General features: G+C 36.7%; 2 protein-coding genes across 2 annotated transcripts; both read right to left on the bottom strand.

The window, feature by feature from the left end:
* Nucleotides 1–1,176: 1,176 nt before the first annotated feature.
* On the bottom strand, nucleotides 1,177–2,700 carry LOC116163845 (protein Wnt-8a-like). Its single transcript, XM_031477975.1, has 4 exons — nucleotides 2,693–2,700; nucleotides 1,794–2,142; nucleotides 1,472–1,742; nucleotides 1,177–1,414 (listed from the first exon to the last, which is right to left on the bottom strand). Exons 1-4 carry the CDS (start codon nucleotides 2,698–2,700, stop codon nucleotides 1,194–1,196), a joined length of 849 nt encoding a protein of 282 aa, XP_031333835.1. The 3' UTR covers nucleotides 1,177–1,193.
* A 9,607-nt stretch (nucleotides 2,701–12,307) lies between these two features.
* LOC116164939 lies at nucleotides 12,308–13,366 on the bottom strand. The gene is made up of 2 exons (XM_031479200.1): nucleotides 13,051–13,366; nucleotides 12,308–12,997 (listed from the first exon to the last, which is right to left on the bottom strand). The coding sequence occupies exons 1-2, from the start codon at nucleotides 13,294–13,296 to the stop codon at nucleotides 12,335–12,337; spliced, it is 909 nt and encodes a 302-aa protein (XP_031335060.1). The 5' UTR covers nucleotides 13,297–13,366; the 3' UTR covers nucleotides 12,308–12,334.
* Between the last annotated feature and the right edge of the window lie 2,027 nt (nucleotides 13,367–15,393).

The raw sequence follows: 15,393 nt of genomic DNA, 5'->3' as shown, positions 1-15,393 counted from the left end.
TCCAGATCTTCTCGCATGTTTTCCCTACTGGTATAAGCAGTTTTGAATTGTTTCTAACGTAAATGGTTAACCTCTCATAGTCTTTCACATATGTGAAGCTACCCCTTCTCAGGAACATTCCTTGGAGCTTAGAAAAATACATGGCGATGTGGTCAAATAAAAAAAACCGAAACATTCCCCAGCATTTTCCATACGAATCACGCTGAGTTGTTACAAGCAATTAATATCGACCTTTTTGTGCACATAAGGAATTTTCTAAATTTACTGGCACAACATAAATTAATTCCTAAAGCGGGTATTAAAATACAGTCTCCAGGACAATATTGTATAGTTTCATTGTAGCGAACATTCCAGAAATATCGATAGACATCGAGGCGCCATGAAAGATTAGCCATGGGCGATATAGAACAAATGCGGATGCGACGTAACCATTCCGAGAAGTATGACGTGTTTGTTCGAGAACGTTCTAGAATAGTCTGTTACTTTCGGAAGGGGTCCAGATCATGGAGGGGGCGTTTGCCATATAAGTATTCGAGACAAAAATTACAAAATCAGCCATGCTAAACACTTTAGAATTTCATTTGGGAATCAACCTTGCATTTTTGCCTCGAAGTTTATTCCAAGGCTGATTATGATTGAAACCAAATTCATTCGTTATTTGTCACCATAGACACTATTTTTAGGGGAATGGTCATATAGTCCTGGAATATCTCTCTTTTTGTCTCTACCAATGTTTTGTTCCTAATTACATCGTTGCATCTAAAGTTGAGTAGTTTTGTTGAAAGTGGAACAAAGCAAAAATCTTTGCAGCTATTAAAACATTTTTAATTTTCAATCTTGAAACTTGAACTTCCAAAGGCGACACGACCGCCACTCATTTTTGATCGCCCGTTATTTACTGGTAAGTACTTGTTACATACTTTGTGGAACAGGATGAACTACTACTCTCAAAATTTCGGTCGATAGCAATTTTCAGCAAAAGTGATTTCAGAAGCAGATAGTTAGTACATTATATCCATACCTGTAGGCATTGAACGGTGTTTGTATTTTGTAATGAAGAAAGATGTAACTTTTTTTAAGTTTTAATTCTAACTAATGAACTATGAAACAATATTGCACTAGGAACTAATATAATAATAAAATCACAAAAACATAGGAACCCATAAATAAAAAACAATAAACTTAGCTAATCGTCAATCACAAAAGAATTCTTCAACAACTTCTGTACAATTGTCACATTTAACTTCACAGCACCATATAAAACTGCAGTTGCAATTTTTCTTCACTTGTCTCTTGTACTTTCGAACCCTGTGTCCGCAATGCCTGCATAGATTTTTGCAACTTCGTCTTTCTAGCAACGTGTTTCCTTTGGAACGTCCCCGCAGACAGGGCCTTCCTTTGGTTCCTGGCCATCCTGAAATTAAAACACACATGTTTAGGTATATTTAAATGGAACATCATGAACGCGTACCTATCGTGCTATCCGGTATGCAATAATCGGGAGATCTTTCAATAAACGCAAGTTGATGGTTGCTGAGGTCGTGTACTCTTGGTGGTGCCGTTGGGCTGGGCTCGAAAGTTGCTCTGTTTTCAACCATTATTTTTACCGCTTTTTTGTAACGTTGCCTAATAACCTCGGCGACTTTCTGGAATGGAGCGACTTGCAACCAACACGTTTGAAGTGAGCAGCTGCCGGAGACCCCGTGACATCGACATTTCTTGATCATCGTGTTACGAATTATCTAAACATTATCCAAATTACCACTAAGATACGAAATAAGACTTTCACTTACCATTCGCCCCACCAGGTTGTTATGTAAATTCGCGTACGTTTGGGAGTCAAATCCTACTTCTAAATCGTCAAGCACCTTTTTCGCCAGGGACTGACCATACTCAACGTCATCAGAGCAACCTCCCCATGACCATTGGATCTTTGATTGTTTCAAATTATTTTTCGATCGTACCAACCCGCTTGATGTTATGTACCTTGGATTAGCAGGAATCGAAGATCTCAACTTGGGATTGCAACCGCACGATTGTAGTACCCCCTTCGAACAGTTTCTTGTAACTGCATGCACCAAACCGGCTGATAGAATTGCGTGGACAACTGCTTGTTCTTTAGTTGCTTTTTCTTTGATACGCCTGAAAAATAAACATTATAACTTTATAGTGGAGTGCGCCTGAACTATTACCACGTAGTAAAAAGACATTAGCCTAACAAAATTATTCCAAAAGATAGTTGTAGTAGTGGTATTGTGGGTGGGTAAGGGGGGCTTTAATCTTATAACAAGTTTACTGGTACAATTCAAACCATACAGAATTGCTTAAAAGGACCAAGTATTCTCATGATACGAAAAACTGCGCCAAGGTTCCTTGACAAGGTTGCCAAAAAGTAATCATTTGGTAAAAAATTAATAAGATTGACAAAAAATCAAAGAGTGAATAGGTTTCAATCTAGATGGTAACAAATTACATCGAAACAACTAAAAATATACACGGTGTTCTATTTAAAGGAATCAGTTATTTATTTACACCATAAAAATGGGATACTCTGTACATTCAAAAATAATTTCTGTAAATGCGCAACCATCTATTGCTGACATTTGCACTTATATTTTTTACTAGGTGTGAGCTATAGAAAATACCGACCCTGTAGATATAAGCATGCTCTTACCGGAACCCAGTAATTTACAAAGCCATTTGGCTATATCTGCGCAAAAGCTTTGTACAATTTATATTTGTTTGTTACACCATTCGACCGTTCTGATAGATCTTGAGTTACGCAAACAGTGTATCAGATTCTTTATTATGTTTCCCAAGTGATTATAATAAGTTTGTAATAAATGACTATTTAAAATGAACAGTTTTTTGGAAAGAGGAGCGAAACGAAGATTTGTGCAGCAAACTACAAAACTTTTAATGCCCTAAGACAGCCATGGTTTGATTTAACATCAAGAGATCATAAAATAAGACACAAATTAATTTCACGTTTAACCATTAACAAAAAGCAAAAAGCTTGCATTTTTTGTCAAATGTAAAATGTTAATCAACTTTGAGGTTGTTTTAGCGGTTATAATGGCTATAAAACAAAAGTTAATACACCTAATCGATAAAGAATTATGCTCTACAAAAAAGGTAACCACGCCTTTTTTGATAAAGGGTGTAGTTTACCTGTATAAATTGCCGGATACTAAAAAAATGTACTTTTACGGGCGACTCACTCTCCTTTACCAGAGGGGTAGGAATGGCTCCCTATTTAAAAATGTTTATATGTATGCATAACAATTTTTATGTGATTGATATAAGAGATGTTATTGTCGTAATTGACATCAAATTAACATCTTGGAGATCCGGATAACAGCAAAATATCGGTATAGTCTCCCTTTGCTAGTGAATGACATTTGATAGAAAAACACACAACATTGATCCAAACAAATTTTTTCGCTTCACAGCTTCTTTAGGACAAAGATAAGTTGAAGATTATGGAATGTTCAAGCTATTATCCATCACTGCTTACTTTCTGTGATGAAACTTTGCGAAAAAAGACCCGCAGAGCTCAATGTTTTCCAATGGATAACGTATCCTTCTAAATACACTAAATATTTTAGAGTTAATGTGTAATTAAACTTTTGTAGGGGCTGTTTTCCAATTATTTTCACATCTTTCAAAAATGACATTGTATACCTAATATGAAAACACTTATTTGTAAAACTAGTTTTGAAAGTGATACTTTTTTTCATGGATCTGCAGAGTTAAACAAGTAAATTCCTGAAAAAGAGATACTTTCAACACGTGTTGTACACATTTTTTGCATAGTGATACTTAATAACTCATAATCTTGCCCATAATTGAATAATACTATTGACATTTGCGAGTCCTGTCATTCAAAAATTGACGCTATTGTTCATAGATAGGACTAAACGCCATGGAAACGCAGAGGAAAATCGTGAAAAAAAGTAACACTTTCCATATGCTTTTTTGACAAAAAAGTCCGGTAATTTGATCACTATATGCAAAAATAGTTATTTGTACAATTAGAGAAGAAAGTGAAATTTTTCAACTCGAGTTCAAAGTTGATACATGAGGGTAGCGAGTGTGTCAATTGAACGAGAGTTGAAAAACACTTTCTTGTCAAGTTTTACACATAATTTTTTCTGAAACTACAATCATAATTGAAAAATCATCATATGCAATAATGAGCAATCTAGATACGGGTATGTTTATTTTTAAATGTCATTATAAGATTTACTCAGCAATTGTTTACTTTCCTCACTAGAGAGGAAAATCACATTTTCCTCACCATTTTTAGAGACGAAGAAATATTTGAACATAACTGGTACCGTGACCAATTATTGTAAAGTGTCACCATTGACGTTAGAACTCAATTAATGCGAGAAAAGACAGAATGACAGCAATAATGCAAACAGATAATTGGTTTCTTGCAGGGTTTCTTGACAAGTACTTAACTCTGCGTCATCACTCTTTTGAAAACGTTACTCTCGTTTTTCCCCAAATGTTAGAATGAAAAGCAGTGTTATGTAAGTGTGTAAAAACTAGTCAAAGATTGCAAATGGTAGTTGTGGTTATAATATAAGATCAAAGACTTACCGAGAAAATGAAGATTCCGGGCAGTTCCATTTGTCCCATTTAAATGTGGTTTGGCATGCGTGCATTGCCATTTGAGCACCATTTGCAAGGCTTTCGATTAGTTCCTTAAATAAATAAAAGGATTAACATCAACATATAACACTACTCTCATATAATAATTATTACAGCACCTCTGATGCATTACTACTAATTTTAATCATAACAGGCCTAAAGCAAAATATTTGAAAATTCAAATTGCAGTACTTACTGGTTGCGACATAAATCCTCTAATTGAGATGATACTACTAATACTTGACGACCACGTGAAAGAAACACTACAGCATATTAACAATAAAAGAGTTATAAACAAAAGGTGTGCACTATTCATTTTCATAATCCAAACTGAAGTCTTATTACAATCTTGAGGTACTTTTCTTTAGTGAACACTTTATGAATGGTAGAGTGGCTTTATAACTGCAATTACAACCCCCCGTGCAAACAGGGTTTCTCACCTTTCGGGATAATCGGGATTTGCATGACTACCGTAAGTGGGGGTTTACTTACCTGTGGAAACATCTCTTTCTCGGATTTGCCGTTTCATTATTTTCTGTCACGTCTTAATTTAAAAGACATTATAATTAAAACGAGAAAAAATGTATTAGACACTGCTAAATTTACAAATTGTGGGCTATCTTGCTAAATTAAGTTTAATGGAATAATTGTACTTGAAATGAAACCTTTAATTGAATGTTTCAATCGAATGACTTCTAATCAATGCCACTGTGCTCTTGAACTTCGCGTTATTAAAATATTCCCAATCTATTAGTTGTAAACGTGCATTTTTTAATTAAGCGTCTTTAAATCTGGTGAACACCTACATATTGTATTTCTACCTTTCATCGGCATTATCGAAACCAATCGAGCCACTAAGTTGATTTTTTCAAATGTTGCATTTATCAAATAAATAGTAAAACAAAGAAACAAATGTACCGCAGTGAATTTATTTGAAGATTAGAATGAATTAACTCTTTTAATGGCAATGAAATTATACATTATAGATTATTAACTAATCGATATTATTGTATGGGACGTAGGTAATTAGATCATTTCCTGCTTTCGGAATGTCTGCTTAATTTTGTATTAAAAGTTATCTAAATGATTAAGGACAAAACCTTAATTCATCTTTAATTACCCTATTTATTTCGGCAATTTCATCAGGACCATAATTAAATTTAAACAAAAGGCAGGATGCACCTTAATAAAAACAAATTTGTTTGCGATATGGACACAAACCAAAAGTATTATAAACAATTCTTTATCCATCCGTCATGAAAACGTCACATTTTTACAAAAATATACCTACTTAGATGTAACTGAATTTTAGCAACGAGTTATTTTTGCACATATTTTGGAAACCAAATAAAAAGCAATTATCTTTCCAATTTTAAAGCTTGCAGTTACAACGCTAAGAGATCAAGAAGCTGTTAAGGGCGTATTTCCTTCGACTGAAATTACCGCATGTTGACGTTCCAGGATCCACTAGTCTTTTATGAGTACCCTTTTCCGACACTTCGTTGTGAAGGTATATTTGCTTCGAATTCACCAATAGATACAATGCGATCAAAAATGAGTTGCTGTCTGGTCACCTTTGGAATGTTGGTTTACATGAAACTTCCAAAGGCGACTGTCAAGTGAATATCTCGAAAACAGTTTTTCGGAGGAAAGTACTCTCAAAGACAAAATGAATCTACAGGACGGCACATAACGGGCGATAAATGAGTTGCTGTCGAGTCGCCTTTGGAAGTTCCATGTAAACCAACATTCCAAAGGTGACTCGACAGCAACTCATTTTTGAGTTTTGGGCGATCAAAAATGAGTTGCTGTCGAGTCACCTTTGGAATGTTGGTTTACATGGAACTTCCAAAGGCGACTCGACAGCAACTCATTTTTGATCGGCCGTTATGTGCCGTCCTGTAGATTCATTTTGTCTTTGAGAGTACTTTCCTCCGAAAAACTGTTTTCGAGATATTCACTTGACATCACCAATGGATAAATTTTTTTTAGACGTCCCAGTCGCCCTTTGTGAGTACCCTCTTCCGACAATCCGGTTTGGAGATATAAAGGAATATATCCAATCACGAAAAGAGATCGAGGAGGGGGACTATGGTTGGTAGAAATTAATTCCTTTTGTGGAAGTACCATGAATGATCGAACCCCACCTCCTCTATTGATAAGGGGTCAGAAAGAAGCGCGGTAGTAGGTAGAATGCGATCTTTTCGTTGAGACTTTTAATTAGAATACCATGAAAGATAAAATTAATTGACCCCTCTACCTCCCATCCCTCCCCCGTCGCCCACTGATTTCGAAAAGAATCGTGCGGGAAAGTTATAGTTTGTACAAACTAATTTATTTCGATAAGACCTTTCATTAGAATACCATGAAGGGTAAAACGTGAGTTCCCCCCCACCCCCCTCATTTTAAAAAGTTTTATTTCGCACCACTAAAGGCATGCGCATGCAAAATCTGAGACCATTTGATTGTCGTATGTAAAAGTTATGCACGTTTTACTATCAAAAACAGCATTTTAGGATATAATGCCCCCCCCCCCCCCCCAACAGAGAAATTGTATGGTCCTCCGGCACACATTCAAGGTATATGCTACCTATTCTCAACAATTCCAGGAGTCTAGGACCATTCTCCTAGACGTGGTTCAAAAGGGTAGAAGTGGGTCCGGACGGACGGATGGACACAACACAAATAGCGCATTTTTTTTATTCTTAAAAAATGCGCTAAAAAACTAATATATATATACAAGGGCAAACAAAAAAATGACAGTACCATAACTCCTCACTATTAAAAATTTCAAATGTATAGGAATCAGCAACAATCAAACGTTTCTAACCAAGTATAAATTGTGCCCAACTCTTGTGCAGATAAAGCGCATTTTTAAAACCCAAATAGTTAATAAATAGTTGCGTTATAAGCATGCTACATTTAGCGATGCTTTCTTTCTTGTCTCGTGCAGACAATTAATTTTGCCTTTGCGGGTACTTTCCCGCGACAAAGCGTTTTCGAAATATTTACTCGTAAAATGTTGACATCACCATTCACCAATAGATATATTTCTTCCAATCGCCATTTGTGAGTACCGTCCTCCGAAAATCTGTTCTTGAGATACAAGATGAGCACTTTTTCCAAAAAAGGGGTGAAATTTGGATTTCTTCTTTAATTTTTTTCTCAACATCATAAGAGTCAAAATTTCTACCATGAATAGGCACCCCTACTTGGGTTTGCGAAAAAAAATTCTCATTTCGACGAAATTTGGTATCTGGGAGTTTTTGAACATGAAAATCACGAATCTGGAATTAGTTTTTGAAAATTTGGAAAAAAAAGTTCTACCTACTGCAATTCTTGGCCGGACAACGAAAATGGAGAGAATTCTACGAAATTTGTTGTGTACAGACTTCACCAGTTAAGGAACAAAATTGTCGAACAGTTTTTTAAAATCACTTTTCAAACAAAAGTTATACTCGTTTGAAGATTGGGCTTTCGGGTTACAAAGTGTGCCCCGCCTACTAGTGAGTGATCTAATTTCGCATGTATATAGTTAATTGAAAATGTCGCAAATAACCAAATAACTCGGCGGAACTGGAGGAATAATAATAATCAAACATTCCCACAAAAGAAATTAGACTCTCAAATAAAGTGTCCTCGTGGCACGAGTGCGGGCGCAGACTAGGACGCTTTTTAATAGACCAAAAAACACGAGAGATTGGAGTTCATATCGAACTACCCTCACTGAATACAATAAGGCCATAAGAAAGGCAAAACGTGACTCGTGGGGAGGTACTGCGAGGAAATTGAACAAATTCCCGAAGGAGCCAGAATCTAAAAAGAGGAACAGAGTGCAGAGTCGGTTTCTTGAAGAAAATGCAGGGGGGTTATACAGAGATCGCAAAGAAGACCTTGGAGCTTTTGCATCAATCACTCTTTCCGGGATCAAAAGATGGAATGAATCTTTCCTGCTGTACTACTAGGCCTTGACTTGCTAGTCGTTTAGACCCATCAGCTTAACGTCGTTTCTCCTAAAACTAATGGAGAAACTTATTGAGCGACATACGAGGGATGAGGTGCTGGGGCCCGAACCCATCAGTAAACAGTAATGTGCCTATCAACCAGGAAAATCCTCTGAACTTACTATACATAGAGTAGTGGATGTAGCTTAAAAGATGATCTCCAGTAAGTGTGGTGTCACACTATGCGTTTTTACCGCTCCCGCTAAAACGGATGCGGTTTGACAGGATGAGATCTACTTGTCACACTATTCCGGTTTAACGGGATGCGTTTTTGCTATATTTTGGCAGTCTAAGTAGTGTCAGGTTAAAGATGGATGCGCTTGAGGCGAAGGGGCTATTGCGAAAGCAGATATATTGTCAATATTAGATTGATCCTTTTAATTCCGGACGAGAATCTACTAATAGGTTCGCGAAGTTTTATGAAAAAATTCGAATGAACAAGAAAAAAATTTTTGTATATTACCGAATGTCCAAAAATTCAATTTCTACCCATGATTTCTCCCTACAGCTTTTGTCTACATACTCTTTAGATTGTTTTTCCCACAGTGCAGTTTTTGCATGAATAAACCGACATCAAACATTGTAAACCTAACAAAACACCCGGTTGCAACGCTCAGTGTGACAACTGGATGACAACCAACGTGCAACAACACGTGGTTTCATTCATTGGGGCTGTCATGTCATCCTGCGCAGCGGCAGCAGGACGCGGTTGCATCCGGTTGGTGCGGCGAAAACGCATATATGTGACTGGTACCATTTAATAACGTGTGATATTATCATCCCGTCAAACAGGAGCGTTTTAGCGGGAGCGGTAAAAACGCATAGTGTGACACCACACTAAGGAGGTGGCTAGGTGCGTTTTTAGAGAGTGTGTTTACTATGTATACTGCAGGGGTGGCCAAGAGGTAGACCGCGAAAGTAATAAAGGTAGCTCGCGGGTGATAAATGAATGGATTAGAATAAGGTAAACATAAACAAAAGCAAGTCATATTTTTGACACAGACATTAGACATACTTTTGAAAGCTAGAGCATTTGGTAACACTGATTTCTGGAAAATATTTTAAACGTAAAGGTCTAAGAAGGTTACGTTAGTTGACATCATTTTTTGATTCTACCAATCGTTGCGAGTCTACATTCTCTAGACTATATGAATGCTATAAATACCAAACATCGTTCTCGGTTAACAGATCCTCATTTCACTTCCTGTTTGCGCATAGCAATTACATCTTACATCCCCCAATATGAAAATCTTGTGGAGAAGCAGTGCAAAACATCTACCCAAAGATTAACAAAGACGTTCTAATTTTGAAACCATTGTTTAGTAAATACTTTCTTTATTACACAATGTTTTATTTCTTTCTCATAAACGCCACTTACAGTCGATCGCAAGATTTCTGTTTGGCCACCGCTGGTATACCTACTATAAAGGGCTTCTAAAAAAACTATAATGGTGCAAACATTTCTGTTTACAGCGCATTTGAGCGCATGACGAGTAGCAGTGTAAAAACATGGAAAAAAATGTAACTTTTAAAAACGTCAAGTTAGCCCCTCCACCACTTTTTAAAAATTTGTTATGGCCTAACCGTGATGGAGCTAGCTTTAATTCAAGTGGCGCAATTGAGCGCATAACCAGATGTATCGAGTGGCACAGATACCGATAGCAAAATGCGATATGAGGGGGGGGGGGAGCTACGTTCACTTGGCCTCAGCCAAATAAATTTAAGAATAACCCAAAAATAAAAATGGTGCAAAACTATCTTTTTACGGAGCATTTCAGCGCATACCTAGGAGGTAGTATAGAAACATGATGCAAAAAAGTAACTTTTAAAAACGTCAAATTGGTCCTCCCTAGGTCCTCCCACTTTTTGAAAATTTGTCATGGTTTTGTGATTTTCGAATTTTTAAAGAAACGATATTGGCGAGTTATATCGATGGCGCATGTGACCGCATTAAAACAACAGCGAAAAGAAGCTGTGCAAGTAAAGCACGTATCCCTGGAGAGGATTCGGTAAAACGAACTTAGCGAAACCTAAGATCGAAGAACAATCCAAGAGATCCTGGCATCCTGATTGATTTCTTTTACATTTAATTTACCGATAATAGTTTTCTGCACTTGCATGATGTATTCTGCCTTTGAATTATATTCAAACATTCTGTGTATTTAAAATAACTCTCAAGATTGGACAAACTGAAGCGAAATTATCATATTAATCCCAACGGGGAAGATGAAAAAGCGAAGTAACAAATTTTATTCTTTAGAATTTAAAAGTGGAAATTTCAGGATTCATTTAATTTGAACCATGCAGTATAAACCTTTAATATTTCTATTTTTGCTTTAGGCGATTGGTGGTGTACAACTGGCAACCCTCACTATAATCGCTTTCTTCTTCATGACATGACAATGATCCAGGTTCAGGGGAACAGATGAGCATCTTTGCTGAGAAGCTTTGTGAGATTTGTGAAGCAACGGCCTGGTACATGGATAGCAACTTTTCATCGACCTCGAAACAGTTCCAACAGTTATACGTTGCTGTCGGCGGAATATTCGTCACCTATATGACTTATACTACAGTTTAAAACGCAATCAACATACGAAAACATGCTCCATATGATAATTCAAGAATGTGCGGGTAGAAAACTATACCACGATCCGCTTTCAATAAACCTAGATTTTGAGAAATCGATGGTTAATGCTGCAAAAAGAGTGCTTGATGAATCATCTTGTGATCCGCGGTTGCTTCTATTACCTAACCCAGAGTAATCACAAGGTTCAAGGGTTTAGAAATCACATAGCGACAAGATCAGTATTTTAATTCTTTTGTGGTATGCTGGATGGGCTTACTTTTCTGTTCCTAATGTCTTACAAGGAATAGGTTACCTATGGATCATAATTCCTGAAATTGCAGCTGATTTGGTGGACTATTTTGACACCACGTATGTAAATGGCAGTTATTGCAGATTAGCTAATGCAAATGCAGGGGTTTCGAAATATTCCACCCCCGTTCCCACCAGAAACCTGGAATGTGCATGTAACAACGATTTCTGGAGAAGAACACACCAATAATCGAGTTGAAGGGTAGAATCTCCGATTTTCTAATCTTGTCGGTCACAAAACCACCCAGTATGGAAGTTGATACACAAATTGCGATTAGAAGAAGCAGTCGATGAAACCAAAGTACAGCAGTATCATGTTGGAACTTTACCAAAGAAGAAATTGGCTGTATATGAAAGCATACAGATTCGACTAAAGACTAAAGGAAGAATACACTTACGTCACTCGAAATTTAGACAATGCTATTCTTGGAGTTGGTTAGACTATTGTGTAGGTTCGATACCCCAATTAATGGTAAAATACACAAAATTGTTTTGTGTTTTCTACGTAAACAAAACATTTTTTTCTACAACTGTCATAAAAACCTGTCATTTTCTGACGGATTTCGAAACGCGAAGTACTAGATTTTTAAACGGTTAATTAATAAGTAAGGTTGCTCTTGACAACGTGCGCGAAATCGTCAACAGTGAAAAAATAACTATTTTGCCCTCCCGAGATTAAACTTGCTACTTCAGTCTCTGGGAATAGGGACTAAAGTTGATCTTTTAATCCCAAGGGATAAAAAGTGTTCCCATAACAACCAAAAAATGAAGCGAATTTGACAAGTCTTGTCAATATTTATTTAGCTATATTAACGTTTATAATACAATTTTCACAATTATGTAGATTAATGATTGGAGCAACATGTTCACCTCTTATTTCTTTAATAGCAACGTTTGCACTGGTGCTACTATTTGCATTAACCGTACTCGTACCCTGCTCATGACCAATTAGAATTTTTTCTGCCGTTTGAATTTTGTTATTCAGGGAATTTTCAACATACCCTTCAGCCACTGTTGCAGACCTCCATCCGCCATGACGTTTAAGAGCACTAACATCAGCACCAGCATCAGCTAGCAACGAGGCGGAGGATCGTCTAAAACAGTGGCCTGTGTATAAATGAGCATCCGAAAGATTCAAGAAAGTAGCGATTTGTCGCGGTAACTTTCCAAAAAAATTTTTTCCAATCGGTTGGACAGTGCACTTATTATCTTTATAATAAACAAAGAATCGGTCATGATTCGTGTTCGGCTTCCTAAGTGACATATATTTTCTGCACAATTCCACAAAGTTAAGATTACTTCTGTCGTTGTTGACAATGGTAAAAGTTCTATCCACATTTGTCTTCGTGTCTCTTATATTAACAACAAGCATATCACCGACGTCGCGAACATCAGTAATCTTTGATGTACACAGCTCATTTCCCCTACATGCCCCAGCGACTCCCAAAGTCAATACAACCTGAAAAGATTACAAAATTACTCAACGTTGTTGGTAGAATATTAACAATTTACCTTGGACAATAGATATTTATCATTTGGAGCATCTTTTAAAAACCTGTCCATTTCTTCTCTCGTGAGCACTTTGGACTCCTTCGGTTTATATCCGTCATTTTGACGTTTGATAAACGCAATTAGTTTTGGAAACCTACTAATGTCGATATTTTTCTTGACCAATATTGTGGCCTTGAGCATTGAGTACAAGGACCACAGCGAAGAAGGTGAAAACCCTTGCTGTTTCTCTTCAAAATAAGCGAGCATGACATTTTCAGTGTATTCTTGTACAGTTTTACTTGCACACCATTTTTTAAATTCTTCATACCGCTTGTTATATAAATTTTTCGACTTCGTGGGTAAAAGGTTCTCGACCGCTCGTGCAGCTGCCATCTTTATGCCAAGAGGTTCCTTACATTTATTCTCAGTCATGTTTCTTGCTTACTTAAATCACGAAATGCAAAATGGTTCGTTTTATTTACACCTATTACCTTGGTTACCTAACCAAGCTTACTAATGCTTTTTTAATAGGTCAATTTCTTTAGGTTCAATTGAATTGCTGGAAGTTTTTAGTTATCCGGGAGGGCAAAAAATTGCGTATATACCACAGGACTAAAGTGCGATCTAATCCCTCAAGTGGTTATTGCCCTCGCTAACGCTCGGGCAATAATTTCCACTCTCGGGATTAAATCTTGCACTTTAGTCCCTTGCTATAATACTAATTTTGTACTCCGTGGACTAAATCAACGTTTTTTGTCATTCATTTAAGGGACCAAAGTGCGACGCGGGACAGAAAGTGACAGTATACACTGAATTGTCAAACACAATTAAATGATTAAAGGTGGGTTCATAGCTCTCCGTTCATCCGTTGCGTTGATCCGTCAAACGGATAGTACATTTTGTTAAGGTTCATAGCAATCCGTCCACATTGTACATTTGCAAGTATAACCATAACCTAAACTTTATTTTGTAGTGTACCCTCCGTGATTTTCAGTATGTGAAAATGATACGAAAGTAAGAACACATTGCTATCTGATTATTACCGTGAAGAACGAATAGGCGAACGCTGTTAACATACCAAACATAACCTGACTCTTGTTAAAAACGGACCAACGGAAACGTAAATGTTCAACTTCAACCAACTTTTCCGTCGTAAACGGACGACGTACGATTTAAAAATTTGCTGTCTTCTGATTGGCTAACGGACAAACGGAAACGTATTAACGGAGAGCTATGAACTTACCTTAATGGTTACCTGTATTGTACATAATTATTCTTGCACCATATTTTACACTTATTATACCGTTTTCCATATATCTTTTTGAATTTGAAAAGCAGTAGGTTTCCTTATAGCTTGTTCTTCAGAGTTTTAAACGATCATTTGTACGCCGTAGTAAACTAGAATCTTTAAATCAAATTGACATTTATCGTAATACGGTCACAATTTGACATTACCAGGTATATTGATCCTACAATCAATCAAATTTTTTCTTTCAAATTTGCACTTTAACATTGAAATTGCCGTAGCTGATTACCGGAGTACAAAAAATAGCGTATATACCAGAGGACTAAAGTGCGCCCTAATCCCTCGGGTGCTTGTTGCCCTCAACTACGTTTCGGGCAACAATCTGCACCCTCGGGATTAAAACACACACTTTAGTCCCTTGGGATATAATATACCATTATTTTCATTAAAGACTGGTTAACTTTTCGAAGTTTCTCTGTCCTAGGAGCATTTCAGACAACATTTTGCCAACAAGGCTTTTTTTACTAATTGATACCTGCTGAACACGAATATCGATGTTGGCACCTCGAAATCTGAACAGGAAGTCCAGAATTCAAGATGGCGGCCAATTTCCGAAAATGTTGATCTTTTCACTCATGCGACCAATTTTTTTCGATCTAAAAACTAATTATAATGTTATTCCTGACGTACGTCACGTTAATAATAGTTAACTATTGTTTTAACAATAATGTAATAGTTTTTTTAGCGGCAGGAATCGTAAAATTAAGAAATTCATAGCTCTCCTTGCCAAAAGAAGGACTTGCAAAACGATTGTTTCTAGTAATCCCGACCCATATAAGTATTCCCGACATGCGTTTATTTTGCATAATTCTCCTTATAAAGTTTTGATAACTACAATCTTTCGAATTTTACGTTAATTTTCAAATGAAAAAAATGAAGGAGTTCAACAAAACTGCGGTCTTTCGGAAGATTCTTATTACGCTAGGTATTAATTACCGTTACTCAGGATATATTATTATTATTCAAGTATGAAAGCATATAGAAAAGTGAAGACAAATTTATCTTATTTTCATGGTGTTAGGTCAATTGTCTTCTTGAGACTTAGGTACCTAGTATAA

The sequence above is a fragment of the Photinus pyralis genome, unplaced genomic scaffold (genome assembly GCF_008802855.1).
Source record: "Photinus pyralis isolate 1611_PpyrPB1 unplaced genomic scaffold, Ppyr1.3 Ppyr1.4_LG2, whole genome shotgun sequence".
NCBI lineage: Eukaryota > Metazoa > Arthropoda > Insecta > Coleoptera > Lampyridae > Photinus > Photinus pyralis.
The sequence above is the reverse complement of the archived record's forward strand: the minus strand, read 5'-3'. Positions and strand labels throughout refer to the sequence as shown.

Excerpts from the sequence above, each read along its gene's own strand:
- LOC116163845 (XM_031477975.1), bottom strand. Across the intron at positions 1,743-1,793 it reads ACAACCTGGTGGGGCGAATG|ATAATTCGTAACACGATGAT; the intron begins GTAAGTGAAAGT and ends GATAATGTTTAG. Across the intron at positions 1,415-1,471 it reads CATACCGGATAGCACGATAG|GATGGCCAGGAACCAAAGGA; the intron begins GTACGCGTTCAT and ends TTTTAATTTCAG.
- LOC116164939 (XM_031479200.1), bottom strand. The coding sequence starts at position 13,296 with ATGCTCGCTTATTTTGAAGAGAAACAGCAAGGGTTTTCACCTTCTTCG. Across the intron at positions 12,998-13,050 it reads ATAAATATCTATTGTCCAAG|GTTGTATTGACTTTGGGAGT; the intron begins GTAAATTGTTAA and ends TAATCTTTTCAG.